The 23,014-nt window shown below is 53.6% G+C and overlaps 1 protein-coding gene across 3 annotated transcripts; it reads left to right on the top strand.

Annotated features, from left to right (window-relative positions):
- The first annotated feature begins 376 nt into the window (after window positions 1-376).
- GNA15 (G protein subunit alpha 15) lies at window positions 377-21,613 on the top strand. 3 transcript variants are annotated; one of them, XM_079773363.1, is made up of 8 exons: window positions 782-909; window positions 4,216-4,404; window positions 7,815-7,999; window positions 11,951-12,105; window positions 13,061-13,189; window positions 15,722-15,851; window positions 17,037-17,185; window positions 20,692-21,613. In XM_079773363.1, exons 3-8 carry the CDS (start codon window positions 7,853-7,855, stop codon window positions 21,101-21,103), a joined length of 1,122 nt encoding a protein of 373 aa, XP_079629489.1. In that variant the 5' UTR covers window positions 782-909; window positions 4,216-4,404; window positions 7,815-7,852; the 3' UTR covers window positions 21,104-21,613. The 3 variants fall into 3 exon arrangements, with proteins under 3 accessions (XP_079629487.1, XP_079629488.1, XP_079629489.1); XM_079773361.1 differs by lacking the exon at window positions 4,216-4,404 and having other exon boundaries at window positions 377-909; XM_079773362.1 differs by lacking the exon at window positions 4,216-4,404 and having other exon boundaries at window positions 379-909; window positions 17,032-17,185; window positions 20,692-21,055.
- The last annotated feature ends 1,401 nt before the right edge of the window (window positions 21,614-23,014 follow it).

Here is a 23,014-nt window from a genome sequence, read left to right as displayed (position 1 = left end):
GGTATCCACAAATTACCTGAAAGATGGGGGAAACGTATAGCTAGCGATGGACATTACTTTGAATAAAGCACTTTTGAGGTTTCTCTTGAAATCATCGTGTTTTCTTTGATTACAAAATCCGCATTATTAACCGGTGCACCTGGTACTCATCTGCCCGCGTAACTCTGGGGCGACGTGCACGTGAAACAAGCCTGCACAGGCCAGCCCTCAGACAGCAGGTGCCGCCCTGCCTGCGGTCGGCTTCGGAGGCCGGCTCCTCATTGGCTCGGAGCGGGCTGGCAGGGCTGGGCCTGCGGAGAGGCTAGGGCGGGGTCAGGGGCCCAGGAAGGATGGAGTCCACCCCTTCTCCAGAATGAGGAAGGAGGGCCCAGACGACTGCTGGGACCCAGACTGCTTGGAGCCCTCCCCCCGAGCCGCCCTGCCCTCCCCAGGGGCACCCACCTCTCCTGGCTGCCACAGTCAACCTGTTAGGCCGGGCTGGGCAGGTCTGGAGATGGGCGGGGAGCCCTGAGCCTCCGCACCCCTTCTCCTGCTCCTCCTCCTCCCCCACTGCCCTGGGCCCGGCACTCAGGCCTCTCCGACCTGGGCTGCCTGGGTGCCTGAGGCCAGGAAGCCGGGGGGCCCCCAGGGGGGTGACCCCCAAGAAGAGGGCAGCCGCTTCACGCGTGGCTGCCGGGAGCCCTTCCTGGAGCCCTCAGGGTGGGGGTACCCTCCCCCAGGGGGCCGGGGCCATGCTGCCTTGCGCCTTCTGAGGCCCCCGCATCATGGCCCGGTCGCTGACCTGGCACTGCTGCCCCTGGTGCCTGACGGAGGACGAGAAGACGGCCGCCCGGATCGACCAGGAGATCAACAAGATCCTCCTGGAGCAGAAGAAGCGGGACCGAGGGGAGCTGAAGCTGCTGCTCCTGGGTGAGTCCAGGGCCTGGGAGTGGGCGGAGGGACGGGGGCTGGAGGAAAGGGTCCTGGCCTTCGGGGTGGGAGGACCTGGGAGCCCGTTTGCCAGATGGGAACACTGAGGCACAGAGAACCCCAGTTCTTTGTCCAAACATGGGCCCAACCATCTTGCGGAGCATCTGCAAGAACGGAGGTGGCCCCGCGGGATGGCCTGGTGGGGCCGGCCCCAGCCTGGCAGGCCCAGCACGCCCTACCGGCTCTGTGTCATGGGAAGGGAGCCATGAGCTCAGGCCGGCCGCCCGCCCAGGCCTCTCCCTCCATCTCCGTTCCCCACGGCCCCCCAGTTCCTCTCTCCCCGCCACACCACCAGCGGGGAGGGCTTGGCCCCGGCTCTGCAGGTTTACTGGCACGAGTTTTGTGGGCAGAGCGTTGCCACCTCGTTGTGATGGATTGGTTGGTTCATCCACACAATCAAGACATATTAAGTAACTCCTGAAGACACAGCAGCAAGAGACAGGGGAGTTGTCCCTGCCTCCCTGGACCTCATCTTCTGAAGAGGGAGACAGACATTAAGCCCATAAACGAAGAAGCAGATAAAATAGTTCCCAGCAGCAGGAAGACGGAGGAGGAAAATGAAGCCAGACGAGGGAGTAGGGGTGACGGGAAGGCAGTAGATCGTGACCGCTGCAACCTCAAGTCTTGTGGTGTCCACGCCCCTGACCACTCTGCCCTGTGTCTGGCCCCAGGGATGCGGGCATTGGAGGGGCTCCCAGGCCTCCCTGAACGCTGGGTGGGGCTGGGGAAGGTCCCGGAGTCACACCCGCCTGGCCTGTAGTCGCCTGTCTTCCCTTGCTCCGTGGGAAGCCCTGAGGACTGGAGAGAGGAGAGGGCGTGGAGCACCGGGCCCCTAGGAATTACACCTTAACTGAGGGCCTTCCCACGTCTCACATGCTCTCTCTTGCTCAACTAGTTACCCGCCCCCCCCCCCCCCCGCCCCATTCATTTCTCCAAGAAGGTCTCACATGGCATAACACTCAAACTCTGGCCGCCCTTGACCTCTCCCGCCATAGTGTTCTGGCCATAATATTGCAGATGCAGCCACCTGGCGTCTTTGCTCTTCATTGAATATTTTCTGTTTTCCTTAAACGTTTGGTAAAATCATCCATGAGCTGTCTGAGCCTAAAACGTTTTTAATTAAGGATTTAATTGCTTTAGTAGCGATTTCTATTTTGTTTCCTTCAGAGATAGGCTATCATTATATTAAGAATAGAGGTGGTATATTAATATATTATTTATTATTTTTAATAAATAGGGCTATTTAAGCTATCTATTCTTGAGTAAGCTTTGGTTATTGGTGTCTTTCAAAGAACTTGTTGATTTCTTTAAAATTGTTAAATGTATGGGCATAGCATGGTTTATGACATTCCCTACCATCCTTTTTGTGTGTGTAGGCTCCAAAGTGATGCCCTTCTTTAATTCTTTTGTTTGTTTGTTTGTTAATCCTCATTTGAGGATATTTTTCCATTGATTTTTAGAAAGAGTGGAAGGGATGGAGAGATCGAGAGAGAGAAACATCGAAGTGAGAGAGACACATAGAGTGGTTGCCTCCTGCACACACCCCAACGAGGGCGGGGGATTGAGCTTACAACCGAGGTATGTGCCCTTGACCGGAATAGAACTTGGGACCCTTCCGTCTGCAGGCCGACGCTCTATCTACTGAGCCAAACTGGCGAGGGCCCTTCTTTGATTCTTAGTTTTTAGTCCTCTTTCACGTCTAGGGCTTTACCAATGTCAGTGGTCTTTCCTTGTACATTTCAAGTTCATTTATCCGAACCCCAGGACCTTTGCTCTTGCTGTTCTTCCTGCCAAGAGCTCTGAGGGTCGCCCCAGCCTTTGCACGGCTGGCATTCTCACTCAAGGAAGGTCCCAGCTCAACTCCTACCTCCTCAGAGAATGTTCCCTGGACGCTGTGGCTACACAGACAGCCCCGTCCCTCTCCGTCCTCGGCTTGACTTTTCACTCACGGACACTCTTCAGTGTTTCCCTGTTTATGGGCTGCCTTCTCCAGCTATAGAGCAAACCGTGCAAGAGTGGGCGCCGTGTCTGTCTTAGTCACTCCTGTGCCCCAGCAACGAGCCCAGAAGGACAATGAACCTGACATATAGTAGATGCCTCGTGCATGCTTTATAAACGAGCGAACAACTGAATGAATGAGTCAATCAATCCTGATTCAGGGGCCATTTTCCCCAGAGCTGTACCATATCTTCCTGGAGTTGGGAAGGTCCCTTGCCCAACACCACTCTGACCAAATCAGGACGCCCCTTCTGCTGGTGTGCGGGAGGGGGCGGGGAGAGGAGGCTGTGTGTGTCTCCAAGCACGGATGGTTGCCCTGAGGACCGCCCTGTGGGCTGGCTTCGACCACCCCATCTCTGCCCTGAGGCCACCTCCACACCTCCCTCCCTTCTTGGAAAAAAGGTTATTTTTTCCTGAAGGCTGGCTGATCCTTTTGAGGATGAAGGCCAAGGGGCTGGAGGGTGGGAGGGGAAGATTGCTTGTCCGTGACAGGAAGTGATCACCATGCTGGGGAGGGGAACAGTCAGAATGAAGCCAGCTCTGTCCATAACCCCAGATGGGGAAACCAAGGCCAGAGGGGTGAAGGGACTTGCCCAAGGTCACACAGCCAGGATCAGAACCTGGAATTCCAGTTCCAAGTCCGTGTGTTTGCCTGCCCTGTGCACGGGCCTCAGGAGAGCACAGCCACAGGCCCCCAGTGACAGACAGGGAAACCGAGGCCCAGGGACGTGGCAGCACTGGTCTGGGTCAGTGGCCAGTCTGAGCCAGAGCTGAACGTAGAAGCTGAGCCACCTGCCCCCCACTCCCTGCTGCCCAGACTGGCTCCTGAACCCCCAGGAGCCCCATTTCCCAGGGCGGGGGAGTCCGGGACGGTCATTCCTCTGACGGGAGCCACGTGCTGTCTCGTGATGCCCTGGAGCTGGGCCCACTCCTCGGGGCATCTGCTGGGTTCCACTTCCTCATCCATCCCGGGAGGAAGTCTCACTTCCCGTCTGGGCTGCGAGGCCCCGCCAGGTGGACGCAGCGGCCCCCACAACCCCCGGCCCATGTGGGGGTCTCCTGAGGCAGACCAGGAGTCGGGGGCTGGAGACCTTCCAGGGCCCTTCGTGGCTTGGGACTGGCATGGGCTGCCGAGAGGGCTTCCAGCCGTGGAGTTCTCCAGAATTCAGGTTGTGATCCATTCATGAGTCACAACATCCATGTTGTGGGTGGAGACCAGAGGTTTGTTTTTTTTCTTTAATGAAACAGAAGAGATGAGAAGGAAGAAAGGAATCCGTGCGTGGCAATATTGTTGACGGCTGCTTCTGGAGACCTTGGTTCTCTGTGCTTTGAGTGGAGGCCCGAGGTCTGAGAGTTGGAAGGCAACCGAGAGGTCAGAGGCTGCAGTCCCGGCCACAGGCCCCTGCCCGCTCCGGCGGCACCCAGAGGACCGTCCAGGTGGGGAGTGTCTGTGGAAAGGTCACGCTAACAGATCTGTTGATGTCACCTGACCTCCCGGGCTGGCCACGTCCCATTCTGTGGGTGAAGGACCCACAGGGCTCGACTCTCGTCCTCTGCTTCCCCACGAGCTGTGTGACCCGGGGGAAGGCAGGTCCCCTCTCTGAGCCCCAGGTCTCCTCTGTACATGGAGAAACGGCAGGGGTCTCACGAGGACTGACCGAGGACACGCAGAGTGTCTTGCCCCCGTCCTGGCGGATGCCAAGAATGAAGTCGTCTCACTGTGATGATGAAGAGGAAGCCAATGGTGTTGCCTTCATTTAGGCAGCACGTTTGGAGCTTCTGGCGTGATCATTGGAAAGCCCATGAGCTCTGGACTCAGACAGAACTGGGTTTGACCCAAGGCAGTCCCCTCAACACACCTGGGATTCAGCTTCCCTACCTTGGGGTCAAGCCATGGCCAGTGTGCTCAATGGTTAGAGCACCCACCCACGCACCAAAGGTTCGAGGGTTCGCGTCCCGGTCAAGGGCATGGACCTGCGTTGCAGATTTGATCCCTGCCCAGATTGGGGGTGCCTGTGGGAGGCCACCGATGGATGTGTCTGTCTTAAATCGATGTTTCTCTTTTTCTTTGTCTCTCTCTCTCTCTCTCCCCACTTCCTCTTTTCCTTCCACTCTCTCTACAAATCTGTGGGGGAAATATCCTCGGGTGAGGATTAACAGCAAAGAAATGAGGCTCAGGTGAGACGGTGCTTCACGCCCTCAGCTCTCAGGGCTCCGCCACTGCTGCCATCCCTGATGCCAAACTTCTGAAGCCTGGAGGTTCCCCCGGTTTCTCAGTGGGAAGCGAGGCCGGGGGTTTCTGTCGCTGACTGCGACGTCCAGATGTTTCACTTCCGGAATTTTTAGTGAGCTTGACATGTCCTCTTCCTACAATTCAAGGAATTCCAGAATCTGAGACACGTGGCCCCACCGTGGAGAGCTTCAGAGTAGGGACTGGTGGGACCTGTGAGGTGCTTTGGTGTGTTTTTTTAAAGAAAACTTAAAAAATATATATTTTATTGATTTTTCACAGAGAGGAAGGGAGAGGGAGAAAGAGTTAGAAACATCAATGAGAGACAAACATCGATCAGCTGCCTCCTGCACACCCCCTACTGGGGATGTGCCCGCAACAAAGGTACATGCCCTTGACCGGAATCAAACCTGGGATCCTTCAGTCTGCAGGCCAACACTCTATCCACTGAGCTAAACTGGTCAGGGCTAAAGAAAACGTTTTATTTGGGAATAATTTTAGATCTACAGAAAAGTTGTAAAGAGGTGCCCTCTGCTCCTAAGCAGCTTCCCCTCACGCTCCGCTCTTAGAGATCCGCAGCGCCATTTTTTCCCTTCTTAGCTTGTTTTAAAATGCGTTCAGATTTCTAGAACAGTTGTGCCTGGCTCCTTCTACAAATTTTTTTTTCTTTTTAATGTATTGACTTTAGAGAGAGGGGGGAGGGGGGAGAGAGAAACATCGATTTGTTGTTCCACTTACTTATGCATTCATGGGTTGCTTTTTGTATGTGGCCTGACCGGGGATTGAACCTGCAACCTTGGCCCATCCTGGTGGTGCTCCAACCAACGGAGCTAGCTGGCCAGGACTGTAAATGTTAACATGTGACCACATTTCCTGTATTCTTCTCCCCCACATGTATGCACATGTATATGCTACATGTAAGTGTAGGCACACATATGATTTATTGAATGCATGGTTACAGCTGTCATTTCTTTACTCTATAGTTCATAGATACATAGCCATTTTTTTCTGAACTCTGTGTAACTTGCAGACCTGGAGCCTTCTTATCCCTAAAGACTCCAGTGGATTTGAGTCTCACGACAAAAGCTGTGGGTGAGCATGGGGCAATCCTGGCTCACAGCTGACAGCTTTCCCACTTTCCCCACTAATGTCCTATATGGCAACACAGCAGCGGCTCTTTTTCTTAGACCTCGATTCCAGTGGACGTATAGCACCTGGTGCCACCTCAGACCTGCCCTTGTCACCCTCAGATGTGCTGGGGGTGGGCAGGGACAGGATACCCCTGGGGGCTGATGCAAGGCAGCACCCTCCTCCTCCTCGCCTCCCACATTCTCCACCCTCCTCCCTGCCCCCCCTCCCCCGGCTCCCATTTCCTCTTTCTTGCCTCCACCAGGCCACCCCTTCCCTTTTTGCTGCTTTCCCAGTTCCTCCTGCTGCAGTCCCCTCTTTAGTCCCTGGAAAGCCCCCACACCTGTGCCCCCCAGGAGCCAGGCAGGTTGACCAGATATTGGAGGAGCCTTCCAGGCTTGCACCTCCTACCTGGCTATCACACCCATTTTACAGACAGAAAACAGAGGCACGGAGAGAGGGGGGGGGGTTCTGGAGCTCAGACAGCAGGGAGCTGAGCCTTGGTCTTGGAGCTTCTGGTCCGGGGCCCTGGAGGATTCCAGGATGGGTATCACAAATCCAGGGCTGGCTCTGTGTGGGAGCAGCCTGGGCAGTGCCCAGTGCCCTCACTCAGAAGGGTCCTGTGGTTCCCATCTTGCACTTGGCCCTGTCGGTTCTGCAGCTGGCCCTGCAAGGGCCCCCTCCCCCTCTTGGTTCATCAGCAAAGCTAGGACTGTTGATTCTGTCTCCCAAATATCTCACGAATATGCCCCCTTCTCACCAGCTCCTGGATCCACCCCATCACAGTGCGTCTCTGCCCCGGTACCCCCCAGTCTGTCCTCCCCCACAGCAGCCATCAGAGGGCGCATATGAGCATCTGAGTCCTGTCCTGTCCCTGTGTCCACAGCCCTCCAGGGCTCCCACCTCCCGGGGTAAAAGCCCAAGTCCTCCCTCCAGGCCCTGCATGACCTGCCCTGTCCCTTCCCTCTATCACCTCCTCCCTCCCCTCCCCTCCAGCCACACAGGGCCTCCTCGTTGTCTGTGGTCTGTAGGGAGAAAACAGCCATAGACTGTTCAAACACAAATGGGTGTGGTCGTGGGCCAATAAAACTTTATGGATAGACACTGAAGCCTGAATTTCATATAATTTCCACATGATATGAAACAATTTTCTTTTGATTCCTTTCGAGGTAAAAACCAGAACCATAAAAAGTATCAAAAACAGAAAAACACATACAAACTAAAACCTCGCCAGCTGTGCACAAACAGGCTGGGTCTGGATGTGGCCCGCGGGCCGCAGTTGGCAGACCCTGCCGGGAGCCCCTTACCCTGAACTCATTCCGCGCTCACACGGAGAGCGCAGACAGGGCCTGTGGAGATCCATGTGTGCAGGTGGGAGACAGGCCGAGGGCGGTGCACGCTCACCAAGGTCACAGCGTGTGGCCTCCGCCCGGGGGGGCGGGAGCGCGGGAAGCCCGGGTGGAGACTGAGCCACGGTGCGCACCCACAGGCCCAGGCGAGAGCGGGAAGAGCACGTTCATCAAGCAGATGCGCATCATCCACGGCGCCGGCTTCTCGGAGGAGGACCGCAAGGGCTTCCGGCCGCTCGTCTACCAGAACATCTTCGCGTCCATGCGGGCCATGATCGAGGCCATGGACCAGCTGCAGATCCCCTTCAGCAGGCCCGAGAGCAAGGTGAGTGACGTGGGTGCCACGCGGGGTGAGGGTGGGGGAAGGGGGGCGGGTCCCTTAGGTCCCCGAGCCCTTGTTAACAATGCCCCCTCCAGGGGTTTCTTGAGATCCTGCCCTGCCTTCCAGGCAGCTCCGCCTCACCTCTCTCCCGGCACATGTCCCCCATGCATCCCCAGAGCTCCATCCTTGGACCCCTTGGGCGCGGGAATCCTGAACCAAGGCCTGCTCCCCTGTGGAAATATTAGTACAAAGGACCGGTTACTGCAGGGAAAGGCTGCTGTGCAACCCGTGCATCACATCGCCTTTTTAAGAACACACACATTGTTTTAGTGAACACTCAACATGAGATCTACCCTCTCAAATTTTAAGTGCACGGTCCGGTATCAACTGGAGGAAGGAGGGGCTGCAGAGCTCCAGAACGACCCGCCCGCCCTGCGGGAAACTCTGCCTTGCCATCCTACCTGAATAGCAGCTCCACCTGGCCCCTCCCCAAGCCCAGCTCCTCTGTTCCCTGAGCCGGCCTATTCTGGATGCCTCCTGTAATGGGGTCATGTAGTATTTTCCTTTTATGACTGGCTTACCTCACTTAGCATGAGGTCCTCAAAGTTTATCCACGTTGACACCTATTGTAGAATTTCCTTATTTTTATTTTGTTTTAAAAAATGTTTTTATTGACTTCAGCTAGGGAGAGGGAGAGAGAGAAACATCCATGATGAGAGAGAATCATCGATGGGCTGCCTCCTGCACGCTCCCTACTGGGGACCGAGCCCTGACTGGGAATCAATCCATGACCTCCTGGTTCCTAGGTCGATGCACAACCACTAAGCCACACCAGCCGGGCTTTTATTTTATTTTTCAGTTACAGTTTACATTCAATATTATTTTGTATTAGTTTTAGATATACAGAAAGTGGTTAGATGACCATATAATTTACAAGAATATCCTTTTAAAAATATATATAGTTTTATTGATTTCAGAGAAGGAAGGGAAAGGGATAGAGAGATAGAAACATCAATGATGAGAATTATTGATCGGCTGCCTCCTGCATGCCTCCTGCTGGGGATCAAGCCCACAACCCGGGCATGTGCCCTTGACCGGAATGGAACCTGGGACCCTCTATCCACTGAGCTAAACCAGCTAGGGCAAGAATTTCCTTCCTTTTAAAGACTGAATACTATTCCACTTATGGACCACATTTTCTTATCCATTCACCTGGTTCTTTTCTACATTTTGGCTATTGAGAATAGTGCTGCAATGAACATGGGAGTGCTCATATCTTTTTGAGACCTGCTTTCCATGTTTTTGGATAAACACCGAGAAGTAGAATTACTGGATCGTATGGTGATTCTATTTGTAAATTTTTGAGGAGTCTCCATGGGGCCACATCATTCTGCATTCCCACCACAGTGCACAGGGTGCCAGTTTCCCCACATCCTCACCAACACTTGCTGTTCTCGGTGTGTTTGGTTTTCACCATGGCCATCCTGACAGGTGTGAGGTCACATCACCTTTCTAAACCTGAAAGCACCTGGTTTGTGAATAGGAGGTGGTCCAAGGACTTTGGAAGAGGGACTGGAGGCCTGTGGTTCCCACCACACAGGGCTGACGTGAGAATGTGATAAATTAAACGTGCTGAAAGCTCTCAAAACAGTGCCTGGGATGTAGTATGGGCTCGGTGGTGTTAGTGGGTGATATGATGATTGAATCCTCACAAGAACCCCTTTCAGCGAGTACCCCATTTTATAGATGAGACAGAGGCTCCCCCTAAAGATAACTATTGTTTCATCTTTCATCGCCATAGATGAGTTGCCTATTTTTTATATTCTCAAACTTTCTGGAATGATCTTTCACGTCTGGCTTCTGGTGCCGTATGTCTGTGATTCATTTATCTTTTGGGGGCCAAGGTCAATTTATTTGTCCATCCTAATGTTGGTGACATTTGGGTCATTTGCATATTCCTGTTGGGTCTCTACCTAGAAGCAACATGTAGAAGACACTGTTTTCCAAGTAATTGTAGCAATTCACACGCCCACCAGCAGAGCTCCGGGGGGCTCCCTGTCCTCGCAACACTTGACATTGTCTGTCACTTCATTTAAGCCATTCTGGTGGGTGCTTGGTGGCATTTCATTGTGGTTTTTGTTTTTGTTTTAAATATATTTTTATTGGTTTCAGAGAGGAAGGGAGAGAGAGATAGAAACATCTATGATGAGAGAGAATCATAGATCGGCTGCCTCTCGCACGCCCCATGCTGGGAATCGGAGCCTGCAACCCAAGCTTGTGGCCTGACCAGGAATTGAACCATGACCTCCTGGTTCATAAGTTGATGCCTAACCACTGAGCCACGCCCGCTGGGTTCATTGTGGTTTTGATTTCCATTGCTCTGGTTAGTAATGAGCTTGTGCACTTTTTCATATGTTTGTTGGACACTTAGATATTCTTTTTTGTGAAGCAACTGTTAAATCTTTGGCCTATTTTTTTCCCACTTAAAAAAAAATACAGTTCCTTGGGTTTTTTTCTTTACTGACTTATAGCAAATTCTTTGTATATTCTGGATATAAGCACTTTCTTACTTCACATCTGTTGTTAGATCATTCCTAGGTATTGCTATCTCTTGATGCTACTATAAATGTGATTTAAATTTTAAAAATTTTCCACTAGTTAGTGGTTAGTATATAGACACATATCTTATTTTCATTTATTGGTCTTTCATTTGGGGACCCTGTTAAGTTCACTTGTTTATTCTAGTAGTTTATCTACAGACTATTTTGGATTTTCTACATATAGTCGTGTCATCTGTGCATAACCACAGCGTAATTTCTTCCATTCCAAACCTGATCTTTTATTTCTTTTTCATGTGTTCATTAGAAATGGCATGAGTGGGCACCATTGTCTCATTCCCAGTCTCCTGTGTTTTAAGAGTGAAGGACCCATATTCACTTCCTGCAAAGCACATGAAGGACGGACTATTCAGGGCCTTCACTGAATACAAATTTTACTCTGAATTTTTAGAAGGATGTGTCTCTTATTTTTTACTTTTAAAATTCTTAATCATTTTTTTTGAACTTTGAAGCTAATATGCTCTCAGGCTGTGTATTAGTTTGCTCAGGCTGCCATAACCAAGTGCCACAGTCTGGGGAGCTTCGACAACAGACATTTATTTTCTCACAGTTCTGGAGGCTGGACGTCTGAGATCAAGGTGTCGGCGGGCTTGCTTCTCCTAAGGCTTCTCTCCTTGGCTGGCAGATGGCTTCTTCTCTCCGTGTCCTCACAAGCCTGTCCTTATTCCTTTCCTATAAGGACCCCAGTCATCTATTAGATCAGGACCCACCCTAATGACCTCATTTTAACTGGATCACCTCTGTAAAGACTCCCATCTCCAAACACAGTCACATCCTGAGGTCCTCCGGGTTAGGGCTTAAACTTATGAATTTGTGGAGGACATGGGTTCATTGTGGACAAACCCCAGCCATAACAGGCCGCAGACCGTCTAATTGATCCGATACAGGGGTTATTCTCAACCCCCCAGGCCTTACCCGGTCCCCACCCCTGAGCCTGTCATGTGCCCTACCTCAGTGTGAGACCTGGGCAAGTTGCTTCTCATGCCTCCGTAGCCTAATCTGTAACCTGGGGGACATCTGTAGGGACTTGTCTCCTGGGAGTCGAGGAACCAATGCGTGTGAGAAAGGGGGGTGCCCCGCAGTTCGGAGGCCTCAGCGCACACGGGCCACGGTCCTCTGGAACTCGTCTCTCTGCTGCCCCTGGTCCTGGGGCAGGCACTTTGCCTCCACGCTCCCTCCGTGGGTAAATGCGTGAAGGAGCTCACGAGGGGAGACAAAGGCGGTGGGAATGTGCAGGGTGTGCACGGACCGGAAGGAGAAGCGGCCGAGCAAGGAGGGGAAGGGCCTTGCTGGGATGCCAGGAGGCTGCTCTGACCTGCCTCGCCCTTCCCTCCAGAGCCATGCCAGCCTGGTCATGAGCCAGGACCCCTACAAAGTGACCACTTTTGAGAAGCGCTACGCGGTGGCCATGCAGTGGCTGTGGAGTGACGGTGGCATCCGGGCCTGCTACGAGCGCCGGCGCGAGTTCCACCTGCTTGACTCAGCGGTGTAGTGAGTCTGGGGTCACGGTGGTGGGTGCGGGGTGCGGGGTGCGGGGCTGGGGGGGGGGAGTTGGGCACAGCTGCAGGTTTGAGATGCAGCCAGCAGAGACCCCGTGCCAGGATTGCCCCTGTGCAGAGGGGGTCCCAGGTGGCCGACTCCCAGCCTGGGGATTGGCTGTTGGGCATCAGCTGGCTGTGGGATGGTTGACATTGTTCCTGGGGTGAGGTTGTTTGGGGATGACATTGTCTCTGGGGTGACACTGTCCCTGGAGTGACCCTGTTTTTGGGGTGATGTCATTTATGAGGTGACGCAGCTCCTAGGGTGAATCTGCCCCAGGTGACACCATTTCTGGGGTGGCACTGCTCATTATCACATGGTGATACCGTCCTGGGCATGATGCTGGATGCCCAGGGTGGTTTGCTCCCAGGCCATCACTGTTTCGGGGACCATGCCACTCCTGGTGACAGCCCCCAAGGTGACACCCCTCTGCAGTGCTGCTGTTCTTTTTTTTTTTTTTTTTTAATATATTTTATTGATTTTTTACAGAGAGGAAGGGAGAGGGATAGAGAGTTAGAAACATCGATGAGACATCCATCAGCTGCCTCCTGCACACCCCCTACTGGGGATGTGCCTGCAACCAAGGTACATGCCCTTGACCGGAATCGAACCTGGGACCCTTCAGTCCACAGGCTGACGCTCTATCCACTGAGCCAAACCGGTCAGGGCAGTGCTGCTGTTCCTGAGGTCACATCATCCTTGGGGTCATGCTGCTTCAGGGGTGACGCTGCTTCTCCCAGGGCTCCCATGGCCTCCGGTTGCTGCTCCTGGGCCACCTGCAGACCCCAGGGATCCTGGCCCCTCTTGGAAGGCTCTCCCCTAGCAGGGTCCTCACTGAGCCCTGGGTGGTGGGTCTGAGAAGCCAAGGAAGCCTGCAGGGCCAGGCTCAGGGCTCCTTGCTCCCCAGCTACCTGTCGCACCTGGAGCGCATCACCGAGGAGGGCTACATCCCCACCGCCCAGGATGTGCTGCGCAGCCGTATGCCCACCACGGGCATCAACGAGTACTGCTTCTCCGTGCAGAAAACCAACCTGCGGTGAGTGCATGGCCTGCTGGGCGGGGCGTGCTTCCTGGAGGAGGGGCAAAGCAGCTGGGGCCCTGGGGGAGGAGTGGGCGTTTCCTAGACCCAGCCCTCCAGGGGCTTCCAGGTTGAAGGAGGCAGAATTGGACATAGACACCTCTTCACCCCCCCCCCCCCCACTCTCCCATACAGTCAGGACCGGGACCTGGAAGAACCCAGAGTGAGGCACCAGAGCTCCAAGAGGGGAAATCTTCCTGGAGGAAGGGACACTGGTATTAGGGCATTGAAGGATGAGTAGGAGTTCACTAGTTCTGACCCTTAAGGGCTGTTGTGCAGGAGAAGACAGAGGCTGTGTGGTCAGAGCTGTGCCAGAGGGATGGATTTGGACTGGGAAGCTCAGAGGCTGATTCCTCTAGTGGTTAATAAGGGGCTGAGACTAGAAGTCCAGAGAGTCAGGAGGAGGCAGGAGCTATGGTCCAGGCAGGAAGGGTTAGTCATGGCCAGGGCAGTGGCCATGGGGATGGAAATGAGGGGATGGTGCAAGAAATGTTTCTGATGTAGAAGGGGCAGGACTAGATGAGTGGGACTTAGAGCAGGGAGTTGAAAATGTCTGCCAGTTTTCCCATCAAGGTGACAAGGTAGGAGGTGGAGCCAGCAGCAGGATGGGGGTATTCGATAAGACGATAAAGTCCTTGGGGCACATAGAGTCTGAGGGGTCTAGGGCAGTGGTTGGCAAACTCATTAGTCAACAGAGCCAAATATCAACAGTACAATGATTGAAATTTCTTTTGAGAGCCAAAAACCGACTTCTGCGCATGGGCTACGAAGTTTCAATTGCACTGTATGTGCGCGCCCGCACGTGGTCATTTGTGAAGAGCCACACTCAAGGGGCCAAAGAGCCGCATGTGGCTCGTGAGCTGCAGTTTGCTGACCCCTGGTCTAGGGCATCTGGGAGGTGACTGGGCTCTCGCAAGCCTGAGCCGGAAGACAAGGTGTGGCTGGACTTGCAGCAACACGGCGTTGGGAGGTTGATGGCTAGTGTCAAAGGCCATGGAGGGGTCAGGAAGAATACAGCAGGAGAAGCTGGAGACAGGGGTGGTGATCAACCCACGAGTGTTGACTCTCTCACTTCCCTGGACCACCCTCCCCCACCCCAAACATGCTGTTCTGGCCTCTGCAATAGTCCTTTCCTGGAAGGTTCATAATTTAGCTGTTGGCCATAGGTCTTGTCCACTAGATGGAGAGTCCCACATGGTTAGGGGCTGAGTTTCAGTCTCCTGCTTCATAGTGATGATCAGATCCAGATCAGAGTGGAAGGTGGTAAATGTGGGAGGATGGCTAGAAAGATGGAAGGATGAATGTGCAGATGGATGGATGGATGGATGGATGGATGGATGGATGGATGTGTGGATGGATGTGTGGATGGATGGATGTGTGGATGGATGGATGGATAGATGTGTGGGTGGGTGGATGGATGGATGGATGGATGGATGAGTAGATGGGTAGATAAATGAATAGATCAGTGAATGGATGGATATGTAGTAGAGGTTGGATAGGTGGGTGGATAGATGTATATAGATGGGTGGATGGATGGGTAAAGTTTAGGAGTGAAGGTAGCGGTTGGGGATGCTCACAGGGAAGGCTGGGCTGGGGAGGGGATTTTTGGTGGGAGTCTTGAGTATGTTCTTAGGCTAAGGAGAGGTTAATCAGCGAAGTGAGGGCACAGAGGAAACTAAGACTCTGAGATGGGAGGATGGCAAGAAGTGTACTCCACCTGACTCAGTCCCCAGAGCCCCACTCTCAATCGCTGCACCCACATCCCACTCCGGACATGGGGGCCTGAGGGGTCTGATGCATGAGAGGGTTGGTCTGGGTTAGGAGCCACAGGCTCCAGCCTCTTCCCCTCCTGTCAGCGGGGCAAGTCCCTTCTTGCTCTGAGGCTCTGGCATTTCCTGTCGGCTGCCCGAGTAACGGCTGCATCCCCGGGGAAATGACGCAGGGCTGTTATCAGTGACCCACATTTCTCAGAAGAGAGCACAGGAAGGCAGGAGGGCCCAGGCGTCTGTTGTGGAGTGTGGGGGTGGAGGCCCGGCCCTCGCCTTAGGCCACACACAGAGGGGAGGTGTTGGCCACTGGGCGGTCCCCTGGCCAGCCACAACACAGCACCCCCATCTCACTGATGGGAAAACGGGAGTTGTGCAGACGGTCTGCAGTTAGGCCAATCAGCCAGAACCAGGGCAGACTCCGGATGTGTCTGACCTGCTGGCCTCCCCCATGAGGGTAGTAATCAGACAACCCAGTGCAGTGGAAGTTCAGGAAAGTCCCCTCTCCTCTCTGCACCTCAGTTTCCTCATCTGTATAATGGGTGTAATGGGGGGAGGGGTTTGAAATGCAATAACACACAAGAGGTGTGGGCCCAGGGGCTAGGCCCTATTCTTGCTGCTCGTCATCTTCATCTTGGCACGTCTCAGACGTGACTGGGGTATGCGGTGCCACGTTGTGGGGTCCTGATTAAGCCTGAGCTCTGAAAAGGGGCAATTCTGGTAGGATTGTGGACGTTGGCGGCCAGAGGTCAGAACGCAAGAAGTGGATCCACTGCTTTGAGAACGTGATCGCCCTCATCTACCTGGCCTCGCTGAGCGAATACGACCAGTGCCTGGAGGAGAACAACCAAGAGGTGAGGGGCCCCTGAGGACGCTGGGGCGCCATCTTCTCTGCTCTTCTCCTCCCCCAGGCCAGGGACCCACAGCTGGGCAGGAAGCCCCGTGCCACTCTCGAGCGGGCCTGTGTGTCTGGTGTGGCTTTGAGCCTCACCTTCCACTCCTTTGTGATCAGACCATTGAGCCCCAAGACAGATTCACAAGCACTCGTGTTGCCAACAACACTCACATGTGGCGCGCGCGCGCGCGCACACACACACACACACACACACACACACACACACACATATTGATGTCCTGCATGTCCTGAGACATTGGCCCCTGGAAGCACAACACAAACTGTCCTGGAAATGTTGTCACACTGCAGGGACAGTGTCACACTTCTACTCAGAAATGCTGGTGAGGATCAATCTTCTATTGTGACCGCTTCTCCCAATTAACATCCAGCATGGTGGCGGGCGGGCACACTTATCTCTGACATGCGCACTTTCAGTGGCTCAAGTGTCACGGAGGCCTTTGGGCATTGGAGAGGGAGATGCTATAATTTTGACTTTCAGATTGAATCGGACAGAAGGCGTCTGAGGTCGTTCCGACATAGCTCTCGCCACATGGCCTGTCCTAGTTTGCTCGGGCAGCCGTAACAAATGACCACAAACCGGGCGGCTGAGACAACAGAAGAGTATTCTCTCCCGGTTCTGGAGGCAGCAGGCTGAGCTCACGGTGTCGGCAGGCTGGTTCCGAGGCCGGGAGGGAGCTCTGTCCCGGGCTCTCCCAGCTGCTGGTGACTCTGGCCATCTTTGGTGTTCCTTGGCTTGTAGATGCATCAACCCACCTCTGCCTCCGTCTTCACATAGCATCCTCCTTGTATGTGAGGCTGTGTCCAAGTTCCCCCTTTTTATGGGGACAGCCATCATTAGACTTAAAGCCACCCCATTCCAGTAGGACCTCTTAGTGAATCACAGACCCTGCTTCCAAATAAGGTCACATGCTGATGTTCCAGGTGGACATGAATGGGGGGGCGGGAGGGGGTTGGAGGGGGCAGGGCACTAGTCAAACCAGCTGAGGCACAAAACCATGTTGGGCACACATAGGCAGCCAGCCACACCTGCTCAGACCCATCTCCACGTCGAGGGCGGGCTCCTGTTTGGGCCGAGCTGGCTGATCTGAGTGACGAACTGCCTGTGTCCCCCAACCCAGAACAGAATGAAGGAGAGTCTGGCCCTGTTTGGCACAATCCTGGAACTGCCCTGGTTCAAAAGCACATCTGTCATCCTCTTCCTCAACAAAACCGACATACTGGAGGAGAAGATCCCCACCTCCCACCTGGCTACCTACTTCCCCAGTTTCCAGGGTGAGTTCTAGAACCTTCTATATCTATACCATACCGCCCTCCCCCCCCCCCCAATATAAATAAAAATAAAAATAAAATCAGTTCCCAAGCAAGATGTTCGTCCAGGCCCTACTCCAGCCTGGAGTCAGTGGAGTTTCCAGACCCAGATGCTTTCACTGCCCAACCTCTCTCTGTTCTCAGTTTTCCCATCTGTAAAATGGGGATAAAATAACAGGTGCCTTCATACTCGATGTACTGGTAATTCCTCAAAGAAGAGAATTCTCAAAAGTCATAGATGTTGTGAGGGTGGGTCTGCTGGATAGAGTTCATTGTCATAAAGCATACTCAAAGGGCATCAACAACTATTCCCAGAATCTTCTTAGATTTTTGACACTTTCTTTTTCTAACTTTCATAGTCGTCTCATCTATACCTAATTGGATAGCATTTTTATTTTTAAATCTGTGACCTCTGAGCAAGTTTTTCCAAAGCATACAACAGCTCAGTTTTCATAGATACAGCAACCCTCTTTCAGGCTGTGCTTGTAGCTAATAGGTTTGTGTCGTGTCTCATTAAGTGCCTATCAAGCAGGAGGAATACAGCAGGTTTGGGAACAAACCTTTGGTGCAACCCGAGGCACAAAGGGCCCGGCCAGCTAGAGCGGAGTGCAGTAAGCGTTGGGCGCCATGTAGGGTATCTGCCAGAGACGGAAGGTTTTGGTGAAACCAGGGAAGGGGTGTGTTAGCTAGATATTGGGCCACTGTGAGGGTAAAGGGAGCTGCTAGAAGTATCCCCACTGAGTAGCAAATGCCCCCCAAAGTTAGGGGCTTAACCCAGCCATTTCACTTAGCTCACGATTAAGGGGGTCAGGAATTTGGGGATGGTTGGGGCGGTTGTTCACCGGTGGTCCATGTGGCCTCAGCCGGGTGGCCGGGATTGGAGATGCACTTCTGAGATGGCTTCTTGCACCATGTGTATGATGACTCTGTGATCCTCCACCTCTTCCTTCCTCCTTTTCCTCCCTCCCCCTCCTCTTCCTCCTTTTCCTCTCTCTCTCCTCTCCGTCTCTATCTCTCCCTCTCCTTCTCCCTATCTGGTGTCTTCTAATCCAGGGCTAGCTCGCAGCATGGCTGCCTCAGGATGGTCAGACTTCAGCCCAGGTGGAAGCCTCTGCTCATGACGTAGCCTAAGAAGTCCAGGTGGTTACAGCCGCCTTGTTCTATCGGTCAATAAAATCACTCTGGTCAGCCCAGACTCAAACGGAGGCACAGTCTACATTATGATGGCCACATGGCATGTGACTACAGGGAGGGAAGGAAGCAGTGACAGCCATCCTGGGGACAAGCTATCTTTGGGCTGCCGTGACAACTGGCCACCGGCTGGGGGCTGGAAACTACAGACATTTATTCCCGCACAAGCCAGGAAGCTGACGCCTGAAGCCGAGTGATGGCAGAGCAGGGTCAGCTCCTTCAGCAGGCTCCGAGGGAGAACCTGTTCTAGGCCTCTCTCCTAGTTTCTGGTGGTTGCCTGCAGTCTTAGCATTTCTTGACTTATAATGCATCATTCCAATCTCTTCCTCCATCGTCACACGGCCTTCTCTGTCCCTGGCTGTCTCTCCTCTTTTTTTTTTTAAATCCTCACCCAAGGCCATTTTTCCATTGATTTTTATAGAGAGTGGAAGAGAGAGGGAAAGACAGAGAGAGACATCGATGTGAAACACATAGGTTGGTTGCCGCCTGCACAACCTCTGACCATGGCCTGGGCCAGGGAGCAGCCTGCAGCCGAGGTATGTGCCCTTGACCGGAATCAAACCCAGGACCCTCAGGGGGTCCGCAGGCTGACGCTCTATCCACTGAGCCAAACCAGCTCTCTCCTCTTTTTATAAGAACACAAGTCATTGAACTTAGGGCCCAACCTAGTTCAGTATCTCATTTCAACTTAACTCTTTACAGCTGCAAAGACCCTATTTCCAAATCCGATCACATTCTGAAGTTCACAGTGGTCATGGATTTGAGGGGACACTGTTCACGCCAATACACTATCAGCCATGGTTGATGAAGCCCTTAGTTTGCGTGTACTAAGCTTGGGTGACATCACCATGGGTGGGACAACCTGGCCTTGTCAGAGCCCATATGGCCAATCTCAGCCAGTCATCCCCACAAGACTCAGAGTCTGGGCAACAGAGGTCAGCTTATTCCCGGCTGGTGGCCTGGGCACCCCCATCACACTTCCCAGCTGAGCAGCACTTGGAGAGTTTGAGAAGTAGACAGTTTTGAGGATTGTTTGCTTTCCTTCAGGTCAGAGGGAGACTCCACGACTCATCCTTTTCTCCCAGCCAAAGAGGCTACAGCACCCATATACTCAACTTACGGCTCTCGGCCCTTCTTTCCTGCTGCTAAATACTCGAGACAATAATGAACAATAACAATTAACACATCTAACATGGGTGGAAGCACTCTTATGTATTATTGACTTGTTTGGTCCTCATTAAAATGCCCTGTGCAGCCCTCGCTGGTTTGGCCCAGTGGGTAGAGCGTCAGCCTGCAGACTGAAGGGCCCCAGGTTCCGTTCCGGTCAAGGGCATAGGCCCGGGTTGCCGGCTTGATCCCCAGTGGGGGGCGTGCAGGAGGCAGCCGATCAATGATTCTCTCTCATCATTGATGTTTCTATCTCTCCCTCTCCTTTCCTCTCTGAAATCAATAAAAAAAATATTTTTAAAACACTCCTGTGCAGTAGGACTCCTTCCTGGGGAAACGGAGGTACAGTCACTTGCCGGAAGTCATACAGCCAGTGAGTGACAGAGGCAAGATTCTAATCCAGGCCGTCTGGGTTCGGAGATGGCAGGTTTTACCCACTATGCAACCTGCCTTTCTGAAAGAATGACAGCACACCCCCCTGAAGCTTTCTGGTTATTGAGCAGGGGGCCCTGGGCACGATTGCTTTGAATCCTCACAGCTCCGGGAGGCCTGGGGCTAGTCCTCATCCCAATTTTACAAACCAGGAAACTGAGGCTCACAACGGTTACCTTTGTTAACATGTACCCAAACCAGTAAGTCGCAGAGCCAGGCTTTGGGCCCTTAACTCACGTTGTGCTTTCAATGCAGCAGCCCATGTGCCTCCCCAGGGTGGCCATCCCTCCCCTTCTCCTGGCCTCCGTTTCCCCGGGTGCACCAGCCTCTGTCTCTGCAGCTCGGGTTCCCATCCCTCCAGCTCCAAGCCCAGCCAAGAGCACCTCTTCAACCCAAATTCTGATCCGAGTCCCAGAGCTGAGCCTCATGGGTCCATCCCAGGTGCTGTGACCCCACCAACCCGATGTGGTCAATGGCTGGGCCGGGGGTCACGTGACCTGCTAGAAAGTCAAAAGAGGGCGCCCAACTGTTGGAACGGTAGTGGGTGCGCGCTGGGGTCCCTGCAGCCCTACGTTGCCCGTATCGGGAAGAGAGTTTCCAGAGTGCCCCCTTGGTGTCCGTAGGGGGTCCCCGCCTGCCCCAGGAGCCTGTGTCCTGACGCCCTCACTCCTGCTCCCCAGGCCCGAAGCAGGACGCCGAGGCGGCCAAGAGGTTCATCCTGGACATGTACAGCCGCATGTACGCCGGCTGCGCGGACGCCGCCGCCGACGGGGGCAGGAAGGGCTCGCGCTCCCGGCGCCTCTTCAGCCACTACACGTGCGCCACGGACACGCAGAACATCCGCAAAGTCTTCAAGGACGTGCGCGACTCGGTCCTGGCCCGCTACCTCGACGAGATCAACCTGCTGTGACCCAAGCCCCGCCCCCGGGCTCGGACCAGCGCGTGGCCCTCGGGACCTGCGGGCGGGCGGGCGGGCGGGGCCGGCGCTCAGGCCGCCCGGACGCCTCCCCAGTCGCTCCAGGCCCGCGCGGCGGGAGGGCCGCGAGTGAGCGGCGGAAAGCCGGTCGCCGCTGCTGCTCTGCCCGTCGCTAGGACAGCTCCTGGGGTCCCCACTCTTGTCTCCTCGAAAAAGGAGCACAGTGGCCACCTGGGGTCCCAGGTGGAGGGAAAGATGAAGAGAGCAGAGGACGGAAGGCTCAGGATCCCCACCCCGGGTCTGTGCCCTCCCGGGTAGAAGTCCGGAGCCCCGGAGGGTGGGGTGGGGGGGGGATACACCCCCTCAGGGATCGGGCAGTGGTCCTTCAGGCCCAGGAGCCGGACTCTGGCGCCCCTTAGTGGACAGGAGGTGGTATCTCCCAGTTTGAGGTTGGGTAGCTCAGAGGCCTCCCGTTGTGGGGGAAGAGACCCCCGGGAAACGGTGTTAAGAGCCTCATGACTCAAAGTGTGTTCTGTTACGGTTTGCAGACGAGGGAAACTGAGGCTCACAGGTCTCCCCCTCTTTCCTAGGCTGGGGGCTGGGTGCGCTGCATCTTAAAACCTGTATTTATTCCCTCATCTGCAGGGCTCCTTGTGAGTTGGACATTAAAGGAATGACATTCTGGAGACCTGTGGTTTCTCAGAGGTGTCCTGTTTATCCCCCCGCAGTCCCTTCTCAGGTGTCCTGTCCCACGTAGGGTAGAAACATGGAGAAGGAAGGAAAAAGGTTATACTTGTTCGCCCACCTGTGCTGGGCACGGAGAGCTGCCCAGGAAAGTGCACGCTTGGAACCAAGAGGTAGAGTCCAACCTCTCTTCCTGGAGGGGGGCACATTTAAGCCCACCCTATGTTGCCATTTACCCAAAATTCTAGCAGCAGCTTCTACTCATCTCTGATGAAGATGAAGATAATGGCTCTACTTAGGCTAGATCATGGTGACCCACCATCCTCAGGGATGTCCCATGTAGCACAAGCCCTGTCATTCCCATTTTACAGATGAGAAAACTGAGACACCAAGAAACTGAATAATTTGACTGAAGTCATACACTTGGGAGGTCACACAGCCAAGATTCTATTCATTCAACACCACCCCCCTTTTTTTTTTTACTTAAAAAAACCTTATGTTTTAGAATAGTCTTAGATTTACAGAAAAATTGTGAGGGTAGTACAGAGAGTCGCCTTATAAAACTGCACCCAAATACCCCTACTGTTAACATCGTACATTAATATGGTACTTTTTTTTTTACAATCAATAAACCAATACTGACACATTATTAACTAAAATTTATACTCTATTCAGATTTCCTCAGTTCCCCCCTAATATCCTTCTTTACTCCCAGGACCCCACATGGCTCTTAGTGGTCACATCTTCTTGCGCTCCTGTTGGCTGTGATGGTTTCTCTGACTTTTCCTGTTTTTGATGACCTTGACAGTCCTGAGGAGTGCTGGTCAGATATTTTTCCTAGGATTGCTGTAGCAAAGTACCACAGATTGGGTGGCTTAACACAACAGAAATGTGTTCTCCCGATTTTGGAGGACAGGAGTGTGAGGTCCAGGCGGCAGCAGGGCCCACTCCCTCTGAGGGCTCCAGGGCAGGATCCTTCCTGCCTCCCCCGCTTCGGAGACCCCAGGCATCCCTTGGCTTGTGGCCAGTGGGACCTCTTTGAGTTGGCTCCTCAGTCCTGTTGACATGACCCCTGTGGTCTTAAGAGGTCATAGTTCTGGCACAGCGAGGTGCTTTGGTCTTGTCCTATATTTCCCTGCATTTGGCCATTTCTCCAAGGAGCCCTGATTCCTTTTAACGGGAGATATTTAGAGACGACACTCTGACCACAAAGTTAGGAAATCCATATTTTCTTCACTTATCTTTTTATTTTGAAAATACTTTCAACGTACAGAAGTTGCAAAACTATTGCAATGAAGTCCCATCTACCCTTCATCTAGGTGAGGGTTCAGCAAACCATCAGCTTTCTGCTGTTTTTGTAAATAAAGTTTTATTGGCACACAGCCACACCCATTTACATATGG

The sequence above is a fragment of the Cnephaeus nilssonii genome, assembly GCF_951640355.1.
Source record: "Cnephaeus nilssonii genome assembly, chromosome: 5".
Taxonomy (NCBI): Eukaryota; Metazoa; Chordata; class Mammalia; order Chiroptera; family Vespertilionidae; genus Cnephaeus; species Cnephaeus nilssonii.
Note: the sequence above shows the minus strand (reverse complement) of the source record. Positions and strands in the feature narration are given on the sequence as shown.